General features: G+C 40.1%; 1 protein-coding gene across 1 annotated transcript; it reads right to left on the bottom strand.

Moving 5' to 3' along the window:
- Nucleotides 1-70: 70 nt before the first annotated feature.
- LOC131243515 (endoplasmin homolog) lies at nucleotides 71-13,374 on the bottom strand. Its single transcript, XM_058242912.1, has 15 exons — nucleotides 13,206-13,374; nucleotides 12,937-13,066; nucleotides 10,895-11,048; nucleotides 10,727-10,807; nucleotides 10,275-10,386; nucleotides 10,018-10,144; nucleotides 9,798-9,936; nucleotides 5,348-5,465; nucleotides 4,074-4,261; nucleotides 3,732-3,947; nucleotides 3,420-3,585; nucleotides 3,104-3,245; nucleotides 2,868-3,018; nucleotides 1,452-1,856; nucleotides 71-680 (listed from the first exon to the last, which is right to left on the bottom strand). The coding sequence occupies exons 1-15, from the start codon at nucleotides 13,270-13,272 to the stop codon at nucleotides 405-407; spliced, it is 2,472 nt and encodes an 823-aa protein (XP_058098895.1). The 5' UTR covers nucleotides 13,273-13,374; the 3' UTR covers nucleotides 71-404.
- Between the last annotated feature and the right edge of the window lie 9,957 nt (nucleotides 13,375-23,331).

Genomic DNA, 23,331 nt, shown 5'->3' on the forward strand with positions numbered 1-23,331 from the left:
AGCATATATTTTAAAGTGAACAGGAAAGAAAGCTAAAGAGAACCAAAAAAAAGAGCAAACAAATGCATGCTTAGGTAAAAAGGATAATCATTTCAAGATCATCTATGACGCTGTGATCCCACATTCTCCCAACTCATCATTAGTGGTTCCAGTATTTTGCCCATGCTGGACCTTTCAATGTAAAGTGGGCCACACCTTTCTACAGCCATTCCTGACACTTAACTCAAACAGTCGTGTACTAAATATGAGGCAGAATCCCACTGACTACACTACACCAAGCACACATTGATTAGAGACCATCCATTTCCCGTTTTACCACAAACAACGCCATGGCAATCAGGCCTTAAGCTCTCCTATGTGGACTATCAAAATCGATACGAGGTGGGGGACACCCATCTGACAAACTACAACTCATCCTTGGCTGAGTACTCAGCGTCTGCCTCGTCATTGGTAGCCTCATCAGCACCATCTCCCTTGGGAGCTGCTTCCTTGGCATCGGCCTCGACCTCTTCCTCTGCATCATCTTCCTCTTCCACAGCAGCATCCGGGCTGATGTGCAAACTTGCCTTGACTGAGCTATAGATACGAGAAGCAAAATCCTTGGGATCGGGAAGCATGAAACCGCTCTCCATCAGTGCCGTTTGGTAAATCAGATGTGCCGTCTGCTTCACACTCTCCTCCTGCAGCCCAATTTTGTAGTCATATGAATAGCCAAATCGCGAAAGGAAAAAAAGCACAATATGCATACACCAATAAGGAGCCAACTCATTGGTTTCACGCGAATCGCACACTGATCGAGCCATCCATTTTCAAAGTGGTGCTTAAGATTGATCAATGGAAGTGCTTTGGGGATGTGTTTGACCGAGTAATGTCACAAGTGGGAGCCATCTTTTGGTAAGATGAGTGGTGATCTGCGAGTCCCAGTCATGGGATGATACATGCTTCAACAAATCCCATATCAGATTATCCCTGTCCGAACAGTCAATTGCAACTACTGGTCACCAAAATGTGGACCATTGTACCATGTGTTGCCCCAACCAAATCCCTGACAGGAAATCAGGTGTGATGATCAGGACTGTTCATCCGGTGGGCCACCACATGGAGGGGAATATCCCTAAAGAAAGCGGATAAAAGAGCAGGTTAGCCATCTCATTAGGTGGCCCGCACAAGAATGATTAGGTCAAAACAGAATATTGGTCCACATTCAACCAGAAAAACTCACAACCACTGGATGGTCAGAGCAAGTCCAATCACTGCAATGTTCAGCTTATAGCCCAACCACATGAGATGGTCCAACGGATACAGATGGACAAGTCCCAATCAACATGTTTGGGAAGTGTATGATGAAAAGAATGTGCTGTGTATCAGCCCTGCACTTTACTCATGTGCAAGTGATGCGGCATTGGCAACACAGATCCTAAGACATTCAAAGCATTCAGACCAAAACGTACCTGAGGGTCCTTAACGACTCTCTCACGAAGCTCCTTGATGATAGGATGCCTCGGGTTAATCTCAAGCACCCTCTTGCCTCGCATGTATGCCTGTTTGCTAGCATCGGACAGAGTCTGGGACTGCATGATTTTCTCCATGTTTGCGCTCCATCCGTACTTGGACGTCACCACCACACAGGGAGTGTTGTCCAAACGGTTGCTTATCTTCACGGAATCCACATTCTCACTGGCAAGAGCATCTTTCCACCAGTTGGTTAGCTCCTTGAAGGACTCCTTAAGGTCCTTGTTCTTCGACTCCTTTCCAAGTTTCAGGCCCTCTTTTGACACGTTCTGGAATTTCTTGTCTTCGTAGTCCATCAAGTATTGCATCAAGTACTCATCCACTGGATCCGTGAAGAAAATAACCTGCAACAATATAGTGAAAAATAAACAATAAAGGTCTGTCTGATGTCAAGAAAGATAACACAAATAGCAGCAGCTACAGCACATATAGAGATGAAAAGGGGCAAAGATGGCAATTGGTCAGCTTTTAAGAGAACAGGTCATTCAGGTAAGCATTTGGAGTGAACCCCAAATCGACCTTTAGTTGAAACTGAAAGTGCTTAAAATTTTGTAAACCGACTGAGAGTCTGGAGGGAAGGGGAAAATAAAAGAAAAATAAAAACCAAAATGGATAGGTTGTCTGCTTTCGAGTTTTCTGCCTTGAAAATAGTGTTTTGATTGTTTCTGCCCAGCCACATTTCCGGAGATGCTGTGATGCCACTTGAACCTTTCAAATTTTGGTATTGCTTCATTCTTTTTAGCAAAACCAAGTCTTCCTTATGGTAGTCAAAAAGCAGCCTTTCATAAATCTGATACTTATGAAGGACGAGTGTGCCAATCGAAGCCTTTAAAAATGAAGAAATTTTTTTTCCATTCTCATAATTGCAGTTCTTTTGTCATTTTTGGTAAAGATGAGTACAGACTGATCACTTTGGGGTTTGAGTACTTCAACAATCAGAAGCATTTTTTTCATCGTTTAGACTTCCTTTAAAATACAGGTTAGGTTATTCTTTTTTCTTTTTCTTTTTTTCCAGTAAAAAACAAACTACAAGTTATTCAGTTCCCAGGGAAAACAACATCAGTATTTTAGACAAAATATTGGATCATTCTAAAAATTTAGATCCATTTCTTACGCAAAAGGTCAGGCAGACAATGGGTTCACCTAGTTTGCTCAAGAACAAGATATAAATTGGTTGTGTTCCATTGTGTGGCTAGAGCCCATGTCAGAATGTCAGCAATCTTGCAAAAGACTAATTGATCCAAAAATATGGAATCTCCTCAAAAGCATAGTTCTGAATCACACCACTAATACAAACTGCAAGCAACTAAATAAGTATAAAAGTGTAAAGTAATTGTAATCTAATTCAATCAAACCTCATAGTTTTTCTTTGTGAGTCTTTCAAGGAATGGGGATTTTTCCAATTGCTCCTTGCTGGATCCCGTAAGGTAAAATATGTCCTTCTGCCCGGGTTTCATTCTTGAAATGTACTGATCCAATGACGTCAGCTTACCACCAGATTTGGTACTGAAAGATAAACAAAGGTGCCAAGTGAATCATCACTCAGGGGGTTGGGGGTGGGGGTGGGGGCAGGGACAAAGCAAGATGTTACCTTTCAAATCTGAGAAGCTTTGCAAGACGATTTCTGTTACTAGCATCCTCTATGATGCCAAGTTTTATGGACTTGCCAAACTCATTCCAGAACTTTGCATATTGTCCCTTCTTCTCATCATCCTCGCTAGTTTTATCCACGTCTATGACAACATCCATAATTTAAAATTAAAAAGTTAAAATTTAAAAAAAAAAAAAACACAGAGAGAGAAGAAAAAAGGAATAAAGAAATCCAAGTGGTAGTCCCCAGGAAAGAAAGACCATTTAGTAAGAAACACTAAGTACAAATATCTGCATACGCTGGTCAGCAGTTATACCTGTCTTGTCTTTATCATCAGACTCATCAGGATCCTCATCTGCAATGCGACGAATCATATCAAGTGCCTTCCGGATGAGTTTCTTCTTAATTGTCTTCAAACTGTTGTGTTGTTGAAGCATTTCTCGTGAAACGTTAAGAGGCAACGTGTCAGAATCAACAAGACCCTACATAAACCAGGAAAATATATGAGTTTATGGATCCAAAGCTCACTATCACTACTGAACCTAAGCCTGAAATGTGATGGAGCCCTGGCGAATATCTATAGGCTTAATTGCAAGTAATTATCCGAATCTGGTGAAAACCTGATTACCTTTAAAAAGCTCAGGTACTTGGGTAGAAGCTCATCAAATTCATCTGATATGAAGACCCGTCTAACATACAACTTCAAGTTGGACTTGTTGCTGTTGTAGTAACTTTCATAAAGATCTTGAGGAGCCTTAGGAGGCACAAAAAGAACAGCCTTGAACTCTACATCACCTTCAGCAGTAAAATGACTCCAAGCTAATGGCTTTTCATCGCTAAAATCCTGGTCAACAATTTGATAATAACCCTCATGAAGAAACCTTTATCTGAAAGACCCTTGAATAGAACCTAACAGTTCATAAACCTTCTAATGTTACCACAAGGCACAAACATGGATTAAAAATTTTACCTTTGCGAGGGAGTGGTAGAATTTGGTATATTCTTCATCAGTCACCTCCTTTGGACTGCGCAGCCATATGGCTTTCACATCATTCAAAAGTTCCCATTCATTAGTTGTTTCCTTCACTTTCTTTGTCTTCGGCTTTTTCTCAGTATCTTCCTCTTCCGTTTCTTCATCCTCTGAAGAGCTGGTTTCAGCTGTTAGCAATAGAAACAATTTGTGAATAGAAGAGAAACACGAGGAAACCATTTTTTTTTTCAAGTGACTGAAATATATTAGAAAAAGATTTTTTATTTTATTTTTATTTTTTTTTAAGTACAATAGAAAAAGAGGCAAACTCTCGCTGAGATAGCAGGAGAAAACGACCTCCTAAGCTAAACAAAACAAACTAAGAAAAAAAAACTGAACCAGGCCCCAATCTGCTAGGATATGCTGGACTCTCAGGATAGTAGAAACCGGAGAATTGGAGATTCCAAGGAAACATCGCCTGTTTCTTTCTTCCCATACCAACCACCAGACTGCCAACAGACCCATTCTCCGAGATATCGATTTTTGCTTTCCCAAATTAGGACCAAGCCAAGCTTTGATCAGGTCATCGGTGGAGGTGGGGAAACACCATGCAATGTTGAAGGAGCTGAGGAGGGCTGACCAGACTTGGCCTGTGAACGCCCGTGACAGAAACCAACTCTGTTTTTTAAGTATGGCTGGATCCAACCAGTCAGACCCACCCTGATCCTTTTCAGCTTGGGAATCTCTTTTAATAAAGGTATTCAATAACAGTAACAGTGGTTGTACTGTTATGATATGGTCCGTAACAGCCATTATGGCCAATTTATTTTTAAAAGTAAATAAATAACTGTATCAGCCCCCCGTAACAGGCCGTTACAGGCCATTTTTCCCATACTGGCCATTATGGCCCCATAACGTGTAACGCTTCCCACCTAGTAACTGCTTTTAGTACCTTGCTTTTAATCCAGAAGTATTATAATACAAGGACTCGGAAAATCAATCTACAAATAGCATTGGTTGCTAGGAAGTCTGCTTTGCAACTAAATGCCGTTGTTGTGAACCCTATATTGGTTGATATTTCATGTTTTTAAGGTAACAGTTGACCACCTAATTGAACCAAGCTTCTAGTAAGCAAGAGCATTTTGGTGGCCGTTTCGGCTCAAACCAGTCTAGCTAGCCATCAGGTCCCGTCTAGTCCAGGTCTTAAAAACAAGCAGAAATAGTATTATGACCAAGAATTTACAACCAGTAAATGGAGTCATTATAAACCTTACATGTTTCCCCTTCTTCCCCAGATTCATCTTCATCTGCAGGAACCTCTACATCCACTTCGTTGGTTGCCCAAAGATATATGGGGAAGCTGATAAATTCAGAATACTTTTTCACCAACTCCTGCAATCAAACGGATTGTTTTTAAAATTAACAAAAATTGAAACTTGGAGCACTAAATAGATCTCAGCATTATTCCACAACTTGCAGGTCAGATAAAACATCATAAATAAGAGAACGATATTTTTATTATTTTTTATTTTTTTAAGGGTAAAATAGAATGATACCTGAACACTCAAGACATGACATTTGCCAGTGTAAATATGAAGGAACTTCATTCATTGTAAAGTTGCAAGGGCCATATGCTGAAGTAAGTACTTTGAATCTTTTTGGATTGGCATGGATTCTTAATGAATCCATGTATGATTTGACAGCAGGATAGGGAAAAGGGTCATTCACCAATCGTCGCTCAATCTTGTGGGATATGGTGCCATTTGCAGTGCTATGGTGGGCAATTTGCAAAAAAAAAAAAAGGAATGCCCGTATCTTTTAAGCAAGAGAAGCCAAGGCAGAGCTTATTCCAAGAATGAGCCTTTTTATGGTGGTGGGGATGGGCTTCAAATCTCCCAGAATTCAGAGGCATCTCAGTCCCTGATTCCAATGATAACTGGAAGGATCAGTGCCTTCGCATGTCTTGAAGCATTACGTGGTCCCTGGTGCTTCTTGGGTTGAGTGAATGTCATTGCTGTTTTTCAGGTGGGTCTTGTATAGTTTTCATTGCTTTTTTTTTTTCTTTTTTCTTTGTGCGGAGAATGATGGCAGCAGAATCCATTGGTCACGAGGGCATCACCCCAGGTTCGCTATACATGGGGCAACCTCTGCACCTCTTAATTTTGCAAATATTTTTCCTGGTTATTAAAAAAGTTTTATATAGCATAAGAAATTTATACGAGTATATGAGATGATTCCTTTTTCAGGATATGAAAGGCAAAATAACATAGAAACAGCAGTAACTGTAAGATAAATATATGAAATTACAAACAAAAGCCTTACTACAATATACGAGATGCCACCTTAGGGTGCATTTGGGTCAAAATGTCAACGGTTAGATGCCACATTAGAATATATTTCCATGCAAAACTTATAGCCGACTCGTTTCACCTCTTACATTGCACGAATATTAACTTTCGGTAGAAAACATGGGGAAGCAATAGCCAATATAGTGTGGGTTGCAATTTTTGGGCCACCCCAAATGCCTCGCCTTAGTGAACATTGGTGGCCTTGAAACACTTCCCCCTGAAATATGGTCGACTGCATTCCCCAACACACCCATAGTTACAAGTTTCACATTTCCAATTTAGTGGAATGCATTAAGAGGTAGATCCTTGAGAGAGAGAGAGAGAGAGAGAGAGAGAGAGAGTAAAAATGTCTCCTAACTCCTCTCTCTCTCTTTTTTCTTTATAAAAAGGGTACTACATTGATTTCTCATCCCGAATCAGCAATTTTCATTTCCGCTGCCCACTCAAGTCGACATCTAATATCAAGGCTTAGCCAATCTCTTCAAAGTGATTAGCATATGTGACTTGTACAACAAGAGTTATGGAATATAATATAGCACGATGAAGCCATCTCACAGGAGAATACAAAAACATGTAGCGGAGAAACAGCAGTCAAGAATGAGAGTAAGGACAACCATAAAATCAAAATCTCGACTTAGAGATGATGGGGCATATTTAAGATGTGAAGTATGAAGGATCCTAAGTCATGGAAATAGGAAGGGAAAAAAAAAAGGAGGGAAAAGGTTATGAGGTATGAGATGCTCGTTACACTCCTCTAGCTTGACTGTGTCGGACTTCAACTCATGGAGTAAAATTCTCTAGCACATGCAAGCAGTCTGTTTGCCTATTTGCATGCCAATAGGTTGAATGATGAGTTGGGTCCTTACTCATGCCTTAGTGGTAGACTCAGAAGAGTTTCAACATGGGGTCATGGGTTTGAGGTACCCATTGTGGTGAAAAACCAGTGGTGTGAGTGCATGGAGGTGTGTAGGGGTGTGAGTGTGTGTGTGTAAAAAAAAAAAAAAAAAAAAAGGTTGAATGATGAGCTTATTTGCTGGAGAACAGAAAGTGTAATATTATTTTTGATATTTTAATAACAGAAAGTGTAATATGGAGAAACTAAGGTCGAGAATGAGGGAAAGTGACACATATAATCAAACTCTTGACTTAGACAATATAGGACATATAAAGGATGTGAAGGATTTTGAGGTACCATGATGAAAACGACCAAAAAAGATTATGAGTATGTGATATGCTCATCATACTCCTCTCGCTTGACTATGTCAGAAAGTGTAATATGGAGAAACTAAGGTCGAGAATGAGGGCAAGTGACGCATATAATCAAACTCTTGACTTAGACAATATAGGACATATATAGGATGTGAAGGATTTTGAGGTACAATGATGAAAGCAACCAAAAAAGATTATGAGTATGTGATATGCTCATCGTACTCCTCTCGCTCAACTATGTCAGACTACAACTATTGGAGTTGGATTCTCAGTAGTTTTTTTTTTTTTTTTTGGTTAATTAAACTAAAAATGTATGTTGTATATCCCTTAGCTACAATGACACAACCAAAATAGAATTATAAATCACGAAAAGAAACTCTAAAAGATATCCTAACAAACAAACACTCTGTTATCAAATCATAAAAAGACATCTCTAGTTTATCATTTCCTATTACAAGGTTTCCAAGATATGGATTAAGAAAATGATCTATCCAAACATGATAAGCACAACAAGCACCAAAATTCCCTATTTAAAATTGGAATCTATTCTTCATAACCTAGTCCAACTCATATCCCATCAAACCTTGGCATTTCCATCTTAATTAGATTGGCAGCCGAATGGTCAGCTATGATTCGAACACCACCCCTCAGGTTGAAACATTGCAAACTCGATCACTAGTGATCCTTTCATACACCTACATTTTGTTCATCAGTTGTAATGCTCTATCCCTCCACAGTAAACTTCCTGAAATATAGACTAAGGTTTTCAACTACATTGAGGTAAGTGCCTGTTTGATTTTCCATGATACATGTAAATCCCTGGTAAACAAGTAATTATTACTTTTTCACCTGGTTCAATGGTTCAAAAATGGGTGAGTAATTCCACCATGAAAATCGGTCCAAAAGTGTTTACTTAAATCTGTGGGGGCCACCGTAATGTATATGATATATCTGCACCGTCCATCTGTTTTATAAGAACATTTTGGATCATGAACCGAAAAATGAGGCAAATCCAACCTCAAATGGCCCACAAAAAAGGAAACGGTGGCCTTAATCGTCCACCGTTGAAAGTTGTTTCCTTTACTGGGCCCACAATGAGGTTTATTCATCATCTAACCGGTTCTAGGGTCACACAGACATGGATAAGGCAAAACACAAATATCAGCTTGATCCAAAACTTCTAGGGGCCCCAAGAAGTTTTTAACGGAAGGCATTCGATTCCCATTGTTTCCTATGGTGTGGTCCACTTGAGCTTTGGATCTGCCTCATTTTTGGGCTCATGACCTAAATTCAGCTGGCATTACATATGGGCAGTATGGATAAGCCACATACATAACGGTGGGCCCCACATTTATGTTGCAAATTTCTCAATTTTAGTGTTGAAAAAGTAAGTTGTCATTGTCTGCATTGGGAAAGATGCAACAATTACCTAGGTAAATAATTATTACCCATTTACCAGGTAATTACAGTTGAGCAAAAAAATCAAACAGGCCCTAATGATTTTGCTACCTCTAGGATTTCAAACAGTGGTTTGATCTAACATGTCCAGGATTGAGCAATTTCCGCTGTGCTTGCTTTTCTTTCCATTACAATGTTCCTCATGGTCATGTTACCTGTCCTCATAAGTTCCTCTTGGTCATGGAACCTCAAGGATTTAAAACAGTGGTAATGATTTTGCTACCTCTAGGATTTCAAACAGTGGTTTGATCTAACATGTCCAGGACTGAGCAATTTTCGCTGTGCTCGCTTTTCTTTCCATTACAATGTTCCTGCTGGTCATGTTACCTATCCTCTTATGTTCCTCTTGGTCATGGAACCTATCCTCTTCTTCTTCTTTTCTTTTTCTTTCCTTTTTTTGAAGGCACACCTGTCTTCATATTACCGATGTAAAGAGGTCAACCAATGAGTATGCATTCAGTGTTAGTTCAACATTAGTTGCATGGTGCAGCATCAAAAACACCTAGTCATTGCACTATCATCTTTCTTTAGCTGAGAACATAGAGTGGTAAAATGGGAAGCCAGGAATGTTCCTGGCAAATGGATATAAGTGTTCTAATGAAGATGATCAGGTGCCCAAGGTGTTCAGAGAATCTAGTGACTGACAGCATTATAAACTAAATAATAAAGAACAATAAAGAACAATTAATCAAATGTTTGCGATACTCACTTTTAATTTTGCTTCCTCCAAATATTCACTAGCTTCTTCTCTAAGATGCAACCTGATTTCCGTGCCACGCCCAAGAGGTTCATTCCATGTATCTTCAGAAATTGCAAAGGCTCCATCAGCCTTTGACTCCCAAACATACCTAAAAAGAGCCACAAAGAGACATCAAAACAATGCTATCGGAACAAAAAACATGAACACTTAAATAGATTTCACTGCTTACTGTTTGTCATCATTGTGTTTGCTAATGACTTCAACATAGTCGGCAACCAGGTATACAGAGTAAAACCCAACTCCAAATTGCCCAATGAGATTTAGATCACCCCCTGTCTGCATTTTCTCCAGAAAAGCTGTATAAACAACAGAAAGCAATTACATTTTCAGAACACATTTCCTCTGTTCCGGAAAAATAAATGGGGCACAAATTTCTTATAAAAATGCTCAAACATTTTCTACATTAATAATGATTAAAAAAAATACCTGACGTTCCAGATTTTGCTATGGTTCCTAGGTTCTTGATCAGATCTTCCTTCGTCATCCCGATACCTCGGTCACGAATAGAAAGAATTTTCTTCTCCTTGTCCAATTTCATCTGCATTATACAACAAATACAGCAAACTAAAATGTTAAAAAGAGAAACTAACCCACTTCTCAGAATGTTAATATCAAACATCATTCTTATGGTGCGATGTGATGCACTAGCAACTTGAATGCACGTATTGGTCTAATAAAGTGGAAACAACCAAATTGTAAAATCCTTCTGCACAGCTTACTTATATTGAGGGCCTATAAATCACTTTCAAGTTAGAATTGAAAAACACATAGCTCTACTTCCTCATTATAAATATTAGGAAACATCATTGTTCTTAGTCATTTCCAATATCACCTTCACCCAAAATAATTAGTATACTAAAAAATGAGCCATCACTAACCAGGATCTCAAGCTTTGCAGTATCGCCTTCACCCAAAATATCCTTATCCGTAAGCGAAAGAAATCTGATCTTATCCAATGCCTGCCAAACAAACGGAACATGTCACATTAAAACCAGAGGCATCAAAACTCAATAAATAATGTATCGGATAATGAGAGATCTGTTTACATCAGAAGCATTAGAGATGAGTTCCCTCAAAAAAATGTCCTTGTTGCTATAGAGCGAGTTGATGAGTATATCCATCAGCCGTGAAACCTCTGCCTGGAACTCAAATTTCTCTGCATTATTCCGCAGAGATCTTCGAGAGATTGATTCCGCCTCCCTGACCAAAAAAATCATCCCCTCAGTTAGTCATCACTGTCAGAAATCAAAGAGACCATCTGAGACCATCTCCAGAAGCTCCAAGTTGTTCATCAGGTGGGGCCCATCTGTGTATGTGCCATGGACTGAAAAATCAGGCCAGTGTCCGCAGCATGTGGACCAAACGTGAACGGAAAATTGGTTGTAAAAGGAATTATGTACTGCTCGTATACAACTTCTAAATGCCATCAACCTAATAAGCGGACCGGTCTGACTTCTAGGCCAGGGCAGATGCATGGTGGTGCCCATTAGGTGAATGGAAACTTGCTCCAAAAGAGAAACACTTGGACTGAGCTACTTCAGTTTTCATTAAGGCCAGCACTGTACATGTGAAGCCAGTCTTTCAGGATCCAGAACTTTCATCTCATGGCCCCACTGTGGATGAGTGATTGGACCCAAGAATGTCCTCTATTGAACAATCAAAGTCAACTGATCAGCGGATCTCCCTCATTCCATGAGTATTGTCAACAAGTATTACTTACAACAAGGATCCATCTTTAAGTGCTTTAGATTGTTTATCTCATACCTACTTATGGATTAGTGATGGACCAAAAACCTTCCCCATTAAAGAATCCCAGCCATCTGACCATCAGACTTCTTCCCATTGCACACAAGATCATTGGCTACATATTACTTACAATCGTCCATTGATAGGCCAACAAACAGCTAGGGTTCACTTATGGGGGAGTTCTTCACAGTATCACCCATACACAGTGGGGCCAACCAGACTAACAATCAAGATCAACAGCCACCTGATCAGTAATTCTCCAGTTTCATATGGATTGTCTGCTAGTATTACTTAAAACAGGGTACAGGTTTCAGTCATCTAGATGGTTTACATCACAGGTTCCATCATCGACTGAGGATGGACCAAAAATCTCCTCCATCCAATCATAGGATTTCTTCTCGTTGCATATGGGACCACTGGCCATTTGTTACTTTCAATCATTCATTCGTAGGCCAATCAACATGCAGCTGTGATACAACACCCATAGAGAGAGGCCAAAAAGATGAACAATCTAGATCACCAGCCACCTAATTAGTGGATTCTCTTGCAGCTGGTATTACTCACAAGCAAGACCCATCCTTTAGCAATTCAGATCGTTACCTCATGGGCCCCATCATGGATCAGTGATGCACCAAAAACCTCCTCCATAAAAGAATCCCAGCCATCCGATCATCAGCTTCTTCCCATTGCACATGCGGCCAATGGCTAAAGGTTACTTCTAATTGACCATTCGCAAGCCAGTCAAAGGATGGCTAGGATTCACGAACCAGGGAGTTCTTCAGAGCATCATCCATATATAGTGGAGCTAACCAGATGAACAATCTAGATCACTAGCCAACTGATCGGTGGATTTATCTCATTTTATGCAGATTGTCAGCTAGAATTCCATACAAGCAAGGCTCAAGTTTCAGCGATCTAAAATCTACAACGTTTATCTAGTGGGCCCCATCATGGACTGTGGTGGACCAAAAGATCTACTCCATCAAATAATCCCAGCCATCAGATCATTAAACTTCTTCTTGTTGCATATTGAACCCCTGGCTTTATATTACTTCCAATTATCCATTTGCCGGTCAACTAACAGAGATTCACCAACACTGCGAGTACATCACATGATCACCAACCACAGGCCACAGTGAGACCAACCAGATAAACGATCTACACATCATCAAAATGCAAGCCGCACCTATACAGGATTACGGCCCAAAAGCAAACACTGGCAACTCTACCAGCCACTGCTCATATCCTATAAGAGCGAGAGAGAGAGAGAGAGAGAGAGAGAGAGAGAGAGAGAGAGAGAGAGATCCAACTGCTGAGAATTCATCCATCAAAAAACACAAACCTCCTGACGACGTCCGAATCCGTTGATAGACCATTCGGAACAGCACCGCCGACCTTTTCCTCGACCTTTGGCGGATCTACCAATTCCTCCGAATCGTCATTTCCCTCCGCATTCGCGTGCAACTTCCGACCTAATAAAAATTTCAAAAAAAAAAAAAATTTGAGATCCAGTTTTTTTAAGGAGGAGACGATTCTAACAACAATCACCAGATCCAAATGCACTAAAACCCTTGAAAGAAGATCAAAGAAGAAGAAGAAACCCTAGCTTGCCTTGATCTGGAAGGAGAGAGAGCAGTAGCAATAACAGCAGAGCTGCTGGCAGCGTCCACTTCCTCATCTTCCTCACCTCTTTCTTCTTCTTTCTTTCTTCTTTCTGCTTCGATCTTTGCAGAGCGGAGTGTTTATAAAGGGAGGAGCTCTCTGGTTCGTCGCGCAACGAACCAACTCACGGTTCGTAGCAGAGCGGAGTGCTTTTATTTAATAATTTATACTCATAGGCATTTTTTATTGGTGTGGCCCAACTGATGAGTAGCTAGGATTTATTTTTTAAATAGCTGATTTTAATGGTAGAGCCAACCTATTGAAATGGTTGGATCTCATATGTACTTCTTAGATTTGAAGTTAATGCACTGGTGGACCATAACTTCTGATCCAATCGGATGTACTTGAGACGTTCTCCAATTTAAATGATGTATCAATCTATAATTATTTAAAAGCCAGGAGACCGTCCATTACCAAAAGAAAAGAGTAGAATGATCAATGGTTGATATTGCAATCTAGAATATTCAACATTTTCATCATTTAAATATTTTCCTTTAAATATAAACCGTCTCCTTTAATCCATTGCTTTGTATGGCATTGATACATATTCCAATACAGACGATTTTTAGTATATCAACCATCCAAGGTGAGTACGATCGTATGAGTGGTTTGGATCATTTGAAGATGACCATAGATCAACGGCTACAGTCAGGTCGTAAAGAACTAACGATGCCTCCCGATGTATTTGGGACAAATCTCTTGAAATTCAGAAAACTTTGATACAGCAGAGTATAATAAATGATACGCAGGCGCCTAGAAATTGCATACGTGGCATTTTATTAATTGAAATTAAACTGTAAAATTATTTTTCCCTTTTGGATGTATTATGAACCAAAAATTAACTGTATTTGATTATCTGACTGTCGGATTAGTGGAAATTTATTGGACGGTTAGAAATTAAAATATCTAATGGTCTTATTTCCACAAACAAAAGTCCATGAATCAGAGGGTAGGATCATTCCAAAAATCTGATATTAGTGTTTTGACTTTAGGGAAATAGGCTCCGAAATTTAGTCGGTTTAACATGAGTCAATATAGGCAACATTCGCAGTGTCTGAGTGCAGGTGTATCAAGTGTCATACGCTGCCTGAGTATCGTATAACTCCTCCACGAAATTTAACCAATCAGGCCATTTCACGCGGCCGGCACAGTGGCCTCACCGCCCACCGCCCTGAGTGTCTCTCCACGTCATAGGTCCTTAAGCACCCAATAGAAATGCGCCACCTGTCTTTCATTTCTACACGCGGTACTATACAACGGCTTCTCATTTTGTACACGCAGGAACCATATCTCAATGATCCAAACGGTTTATCGTCTCTGTCCCCAAGTGTTATATTCAATATATGAGGGATATAATAAGAATAGATAGACGTATAAATATTTGGTTGAGACAAAGAAAAGATAGCAATGACGAACATTCAATAGAAAGTCCGAATACTCTAAATATAAGATATAAGATATAAAAATTCCGGAATTTCTAAATCATGTATCTGATTTGAGGCCCATCGTTTCAACGGTTTGGATCAGATAATTGTGGGCCTTGATTGTATGAAAACCGTACTTCAAAACTCTCAGCACCAGATTGCATAATTCTTCATTTCTCCACGTCACTGGCGTGGCGAAACCCAATAGAACCTCGCCACTTGTATCCAGCGACATCCTGACCTTCCAGTAGTCCAGTCTGGCGAAATAAATGTATCTTCACCGCACATTTTTTCCACGTCAAGGTCATGGGTCAACTCCTGCCGAAGCGCACTCGTGCAATCGCACTTCCACGCTACTCTCCTCTTACCAGTGCCAACGAGAAGAACGTGAGGTAGATCCAACCCGTTAAAATGTGCGGTCTATCTCATAGATTCCTTGGCCCGGAGATCAAACCGTTCTTCTCTCCTCAAGGAGGCTAATTCACATTAGAATGAAATACTAATGGAAATCAATTAAGAGTAAACATTCAATGTCTATATGAATTCATTTTCGGTTCAACGAATCTAAATAGTGGGCCCCACATGAAGAACGGTTTAGATCTCACACAATTTTCCATCGTAACATGTGTAGCCTCGAGCACATGGAAAACGCATTTCGATAATGCAATTTGTAGTTCTAGGTCAAGGTCACCAGAAACGCGACTTGCGCGTCGCCGGCTCCAAAGACATACCATGATATCCGTTTGAGGCTGATTCTGATTCGTCACGCAACGAATTGGGCATAGTTCATCGCCGTTACAATGGAGATGTGGCTGCGTACTTAAAAATTCTAGACCGTCCATCGGGTGGGTCTTACAAGAAATGCCCATCATAAGAAATCTTGTTTATTAAAAATTATTCCATCTCTCGATTTTCTGCCCTCAAAAGAATGGTTCATATAAGAAGTAATGGTTGGCCTGGATTCGCAGGATTGACGATGCGAGTATTTTTCAACGAACAATTCGAAAGTGAACTCGAGCGAGTGCACATTGCTGCAGGATGCCCTCTCAAAAACGGAAAATTGGTGCACGTGTACAAGATCCCAGCCGCTCATCAGTCAGAGCCAGCCATGTAGATGTCGTATCTAAATACTCAGGCTGGTCTGATGAAAAAGCAGACCATACATGCATGTTCAATTTGGACGGTTGTTCTTATTCTCATGGCCATACATCCACCATGTTCACATATAGCCCATCAGAAGAACAAATTGACCTAATTATCGAGACACGTGATCTGCAACGTGGCCCTCTACAGGAAAATTGGACTTCTCACACGTGTGCCACACTGCCAGACGAGTAGATCGACTCTAGCTTCTATGTATCTAAAAACAACATCTTCTTAAAAACATTCATCACATTTCCTATTCTTTTTGCCCTTTTTATGTAAATATATGAAAGCATTCTTGGAGGCCGGATATAGAACCAATGTTTTAAAAGAAAAATAAAAAATAAAAAAATAACATCCAAAATGTCTTCCTTTTTTTTTTCCATGGAGATAAAAATACTTTTAAATACCTTTCTCAGTTTTCTATAATTATACATTATTTTATTCATCGGCTAACTTTTCCTATGTCATTATAATCGGCCCATCTTTCATGCATTCTAATTACTCTTCATCCTTTCTCGTACACTCGGCAGCCAAAAATTATAATCTTAAAAAAATAAATTTTTCTTTTTTATTTTATCCGTTATGTTAAAATGAAATTTTATAATGTTTTAGATGTTTGCCAACTTTGGAGTTGGGCGTGACATTATCTTTGATTTCTTAACTGGAGTGCATGTTCGTGTATATATTCGTATGTGTTTAGGATCAAAAGGAATGATCTTAAACCAACCAAAACTGCTCGACCGAGTGAATTTTAAAATTTTTGCGGAACATAGATAGCAAGGTTCGGTTAAACCGATTGGGACTTGATTGCACCTGTTGGGGGCCGTTGCACAAAACCTTAGGATCTAGCTCCCCAAAACACCAGAATTATGGGATAATAAAGCAATGAAATAAATCAAAGCACAAACCACACGACACAAGAGATTTTTACGTGGAAAACCCCTAAAGAGGTAAAAACCACGGGACTTCATCCAAATCACCAATCCACTGTGAAGTAAAACATTACAACAGATCACGAGCACACACCGCTTGGATCAAACATTCTTTACTCACGCAGGAGCAGATGAACAATAAGAGAATAAAAGAAAATGAAGAGATTTCACCGATTACAAGGATGTAGAAGCGCTGATATGTCGAATGTACAGTAGATCACCTCTACAAGCAGAACCTCCCTTCCACAAGCTTCTTCTCTCTCTTTCTCTCTCTCTCTCACACACACACCCTTTTGATAGCCCTAAACCCTTTAGTAAACCCTTACAAAGCTTTAGAAAACTCTCTTGCATTCCCTAGAACAGCCCTAGAGACCCATATTTATAGTTTAAAAAACTCCATTTCGCACCTCTTACGAAACCGCATCAAATTTACGCAGTTCGCATAAAATTCGGACATGAATCTGCGTAACCTCGACTGGTTGAGTAGGGACCTCGACTGGTCGAGCACCTCCCTCGACTGATCGAGCACCACGGAGTTCTGCTTGACCGGTCGAGCCATGAGGTGAAAATTCCCATCAAATTTTCTCCTTTTCGACTCATAAGGATTTCACCTTTTTCAAGCCACCCCGGTTTCTACAAACCTCAAACTTGCCCTTGAGCAAAGCCTTAGTCATCATGTCTGACCCATTATCGTCCGTGTGGACCTTCTCAAGCTGTAATACCTTCTGTTATAAAGTATCCCTGATCTAATGATACCGAATCTCTATGTGCTTCAACTTGAAGCGTTGACTTGGATTATTGCTCAAGTGTATAGCACTTTGATTATCGCAATAGACCACGTGCTGCTTCTACTTCAGGTTAAGTTCCTGTAGGAACCTCTTCATCCAATGCATCTCTTTACTTGCCTCTGTGACCGCAATGTACTCGGTCTCAGTCGTCGACAATACTACAATCTTTTGTATCTTGCTCTATTAAGAGACCGCTCCCCCTGCAAACGTGAACATGAACCCCGATGTAGACTTCCTGGAGTCTATGTCACTTGCTATATCTGCATCTGTGTAGCCCTCTAACACAGGTTTTCCGTCACCATAGCATAGGCTCAACCTGGATAAGCCTCTTAGATACCATAGTATCCATTTCATTGTTGCCTAATGCTCTTTGTCAGGATTGACAAGATACCGGCTGACAAAACCGACCGCATATACTATATCTAAGCGCGTACACACCATAGCATACATCAAACTTCCTACTGCTAATGTGTAGGGTATCTTTTGCATCGCATCCACCTCTATCTTCGTCTTGGGACACTGCCTATCACTCAATCTGAAGTGACCATCCAGTAAGTACTAAACAGCTTCGCTGCATTCATATTGAACCGATGTAGGACTTTCTCAATATACCACTCATGTGACGGCCAAAGCTTCTTGCTACTTCTGTCATGGGTTATCTCCATTCCTAGGATCTGCTTAACTAAGCCCAAGTCTTTCATCGCGAACGACTTGCCCAACTCTTGTTTCAATCTGTTAATCTTCTTGATGTCTTTTCCTATGATGAGCATGTCATCAACGTATAACAGTAGAACTAAGAAATCACCATCTGAGAACTTGTGCGTGAACACACAATGGTCCGACTCCGTTCTGTCATACCCATGCTTTAACATGAACAAGTCAAACTTTTTGTACCATTGCCTTGGAGCTTGTTTCAGCCCATACAAGCTCTTCCTCAGCTTGCACACATATACTCTTTGCCTTTGACTTCGAACCCCTCTGATTAATGCATGTAAATCTCTTCTTCCAAGTCACCATGGAGAAAGGCAGTTTTAACATCTAACTATTTTATCTCTATATTTATGCTAGCCGTCAACCCAAGCAACACCCGTATGGATGTCATCTTCACCACTGATGAGAATATCTCCTCGAAGTCTATACCTTTCCTCTAACTAAACTCTTTCACCACAAGTTTGGCCTTAAACCTCATTTGTGAATTCTTCTGCTCAATCTTCTTTTTGAACACTTACTTATTGCTCAGAGCTTTTTTGCCCTTAGACAGTTTCACCATATCATAGGTGTGGTTCATATGCAAGGATTTCATCTCCTCTTGCATAGCTTTCAACCACTCCCCCTTATGCTCATTGGCTAGGGCCTCAAAATAATCTCGTGGTTACCCCCCATTAGTGAGCATAATGTACTCATGCGATGAGTACCTCTTGGACAGCTGTCTATCCCTATATGACCTCCTCACTTGTGGCTCAACAGGTGGATCAGGTGGGAGTTGCTCCCCCGGTCCGTCTTCTATAGGAACTTCCTCGTCCTCTGCACCTTGTTGTACTCCCCCGTCATCAGGCACCATGGGAGGAATAACCAGATTCATATCCTCTAGTTCTCCTAAACTAAGCTGCGTCTTTTCTGGCTTACAAATGTCTTCAATACATTGGTCTTCAAAGAAAACCACATCTCTACTCCTGACGAGCTTCTTCTCAGACGGATCCCACAATTTGTAGCCGAACTTTTCATCACCGTACCCGAAGAACACATATTGTCTGATCTTCATATCGAGCTTAGACTTCTCGTCTTTTGGTACGTGAATGGATGCCCTGCATCCAAACACCTTGAGATGACTGTACGATGGATCTTGTCCAGTCCACACCTTCTCGACTACTTCTCCATTCAACGGGGCTGACGGAGACATGTTTATCAAATACACTGCCATGTGCATTGCTCCTCCCTAGAACATCTTAGGCAACTTCGCATGGGATAATATGCATCTGATTCTCTTTACAATTGTGTGATTCATTCGCTCAACCACACCATTATGCTGGGGGGTCTTGGGAACTATCTGTTCATGTTGTATACCTAGAGACTTACAATAATTATAAAAGTCACCGATGTATTCACCACCATTGTCAGTGCGAATGCACTTCAATGATTTACCTGTCTCTCTCTCTCAAACATAGCATGAAACAATTTAAACACACCAAAAGCCTCGTCTTTGGATTTCAAAGCATAAACCCAAACCCTTCTTGATACATTATCTATAAAAGTGACAAAATACAATGTTCCACCCAAAGTTTTTGTCCTCATAGGACCATAAATATCAGAATAAACCAAATCTAATGCATGCACTTTATTAACATGAGAAGCAGATTTAACAAATGAAACTCTATACTGTTTCCCTGGTAAACAGTCAATACAGGTTTTGAGAGGTATACCTATCACGTCTGTAATGAGCTGCTTCTTTACTAGTAGCTAAAGTCTTTTTCCACTCATGTGGCATAGACGCTTGTGTTACATGTCAATAGCTGAATCTTCCACTGCGTTTAACCCACCCTTGCACATGCTGACACTTGCCTTATAAAGGGTACAACACTTCTTTCATTTGGACGCGATCAATGAACCCTAGATGAGCTTCCAACGCCCACTAATAAATCGACTTTCATAGCCACCATCATCCAACATTCCCGTCAACATTAAGTTAAGGTTAAGGTCAGGAATGTGCCTCACATCCCTGAGAACCAATGTACAGCTCACATCGGTCTTCACACAAATATCACCGACTCCTACGATCTTTGATATGCCAGAATTTCTCATCTTCATGATCTCATAGTCACTTGACTAATAGCCTGTGAAGAAACCTCTGCATGGAGTCGCATGAAACGAGGCTCCCGAGTCTATCACCCAGGTGGTGTCCTGACTCGTAGCTGTGAGACAAACATCATGATCTACTGAAAGAATAGCTACAACGTCACCATCTGGAGCGACCGTAATGGAATCTGATTCATCTTCTTGCTCCTTTCATTTTTTTTTCTTGTCGTTCTTCTTCTTACAACATTCATGCCTGTAGTAGCCCTTCTTGCCACAATTACAGCATTCAACATCCTTCCTGGTTCTTGACTTGCTTCTTAATTTATGTCGGGCCTTCCCGCCCTTTCTGTTCTTTCCTCTCCCATGTTCTTGTGTCACAAGGGCCTCTTGTTAAATAGACCCCTGAGGCTTCCTCCTTGTCTCCTTATTGAAGAGACAACTGGTTACCTGTTCCATAGACACATTTTCGTCTTACACGGAGTTACTCAGAGACACCACAAATGTCTCCCAATTATCAAGTAAAGATCTTAGTAGAGCCTGTAATTCGTCATCCAGAACCATCTTCATAGCGAAGAGCTGGTTCAATGTATTGCTAACCTCATTCATGTGCTTAACCACATAACCACCATCTTTGAACTTGAGATTCACAAGTCGTCTTATCAGAAAAATCTTATTGTCGATTGTCTTCCTCTCATACAACCCTTGCAATTTCAACCATAGGCTTGCGGCCGAGGTCTCCGTAGACACATGGTGGAATACGAAATCGTCCAACCATTATCTAATAAGCCCCACCGCCTTCCGATCCAATTTCTTTCAATCATCATCGGCCATATCCTTTGACTTTGCTGATATGCCCTAAATTGGAAAATACAAGTCCTTGCAATAAAACGAATCATCCATCTTAGCCTTCCATATGGTACAGGTAGAACTATTGAGACTGATCGTCCTTGATGACCCACCTTCCATAATTCAGAACCGATCCCACTCCGTTCAATAAACCTGGATGCTCTGATACTACTTTTTTGGGGGCCGTTGCACAAAACCTTAGGATCTAGCCTCCCAAAAACACCAGAATTATGGGATAATAAAGTAATGAAATAAATCAAAGTACAAACTACACGACACAAGAGATTCTTATGTGGAAAACTCCAAAGAGATAAAAACCACGAGACCTCATCCATATCAATAATCCACTATAAAGTAAAACGTTACAACCAATCATAAGCACACACTGCTTGGATTAAACCTTCTTTACTCACACAGGAGCGGATGAGCAATAAGAGAATAAAAGAAAATGGAGAGATTTCACCGATTACGAGGATGTAGAAGCGCTGATATGTCGAATGTACAGTAGATCACCTCTATGAGCAGAACCTCCCTTCCACAAGCTTCCTCTCTCTCTTTCTCTCTCTCTCTCACACACACACACCTTTGATAGCCCTAAACCCTTTAGCAAATCCTTACAAAGCTTTAGGAAACTCTCTTGCATTCCCTAGAACAGCCCTAGGGACCCATATTTATAGTTTAAGAAACTTCCTTTCGCACCTCTTGCAAAATCGCCTCAAATTTACGCAGTCCGCATAAAATCCGGATATAAATCTGCGTAACCTCGACTGGTCGAGTAGGGTCCTCGACCGGTCGAGTACCACGGAGTTCCAAAAGTACTTACTCGCTGGACTTTGAGTCGAGCGCCGCTCGACCAATCGAGCACCACCCTCGACCGGTCAAACAGACTCCTCGACCGGTCGAACCATGAGGAGAAAATCCCCATCAGCACCGATCAAATTAGCACAGTAATATTCGGTTGCACCAAGAAAACGTCAAGCAACGAAGCAAATTTGGATAACGAGGTTTGGTTGCACCAAGTGAAACTCAGGGACTGCAATGTTCGGTTGAACTGAGTGGGACTCGGTTGAACCGAGTAGATCTATATAATAATGTACAGTTATGTACATAATTAATAGTTTTAGTATGCTGACTTCAAAATTCTGCATCTCCTTAAATACAATTCTGATTGAGGTGATTCAAAAGCCATATCAAAGATTAATGAGTCTACTTTTATATTAAAATCAAGATTTAAAATGGGATTAACTTCATGATGTTTTGGAAACTACATAGAAAATTATTAGTTTCAAGTAGCTCGTACTTCTAAAATTTTTATAATTTTTCTAAAACTCTAAATGAAATGAAATGTGGTGGAGATAAAGTAAACTTGACAATGAATTAAAATAAAAAAATATAAAAATATTTTAATAACTAAAGTTACCAAAAATATTATAAGCAATAGACCTATTAAAACTGAAAATTTCTGCAGTTGCATGTTGCCGATGGTCTGGACATATCTTTTTCTTCATAAAGTTTTTATATTCAGTGTCTTCTTCGGAATTGCTTATAATCATGCTAGAAATTATATGTATGGTTAAATTAGAATTTTCTATTTTTAATATATTTTACTAATTCAGACCACTTCTAATGTAGTTGAAATAAGGTTCTTGATTAGGGTGCTTAGAGCCGAATCACCGTTTTCACTAATTGCAAATAAGCCACAATATGAATTTAACTAATTCAAACCCTAATCATCGTGCATGAGAAATCTTGCTCCCCAATTCATCCAAAAAATGCCCAAATTCATTGGATTAGATCTAAACTACATGTTAGTTGTCCGCTGGACTCGAAACTATAGGATAACGACTGTCTTACCAGGCTTGACGTCCATCGTGGATGTTGAGCCGAGATAATGTCTTGAATTTCTCAACTTTGACTCACAAGATAAGTTGTTCACAAACCCAAGTGTAGGGTCGCGACTTAGTAATAACTCGTGAGACCGAGGTCGAATTTATAAAGACTAAACTTGTACGTATTTTGTAAATAACTAGAACTATAACTAGAAAAAAATCTAAATTGAAATCTAAATAATCGAAAGTAATGATGAATAGTATTTATTAAAACTTATGAATTTAAAGGTGGGAACTAGAGCATCAAGAATCCACTT

Source organism: Magnolia sinica, chromosome 4 (genome assembly GCF_029962835.1).
Source record: "Magnolia sinica isolate HGM2019 chromosome 4, MsV1, whole genome shotgun sequence".
Classification (NCBI taxonomy): Eukaryota; Viridiplantae; Streptophyta; class Magnoliopsida; order Magnoliales; family Magnoliaceae; genus Magnolia; species Magnolia sinica.

Excerpts from the sequence above, each read along its gene's own strand:
- LOC131243515 (XM_058242912.1), bottom strand. The coding sequence starts at position 13,272 with ATGAGGAAGTGGACGCTGCCAGCAGCTCTGCTGTTATTGCTACTGCTC. Across the intron at positions 4,262-5,347 it reads TGGGGAAGAAGGGGAAACAT|CTGAAACCAGCTCTTCAGAG; the intron begins GTAAGGTTTATA and ends TATTGCTAACAG. Across the intron at positions 3,586-3,731 it reads AGTACCTGAGCTTTTTAAAG|GGTCTTGTTGATTCTGACAC; the intron begins GTAATCAGGTTT and ends TGGTTTATGTAG.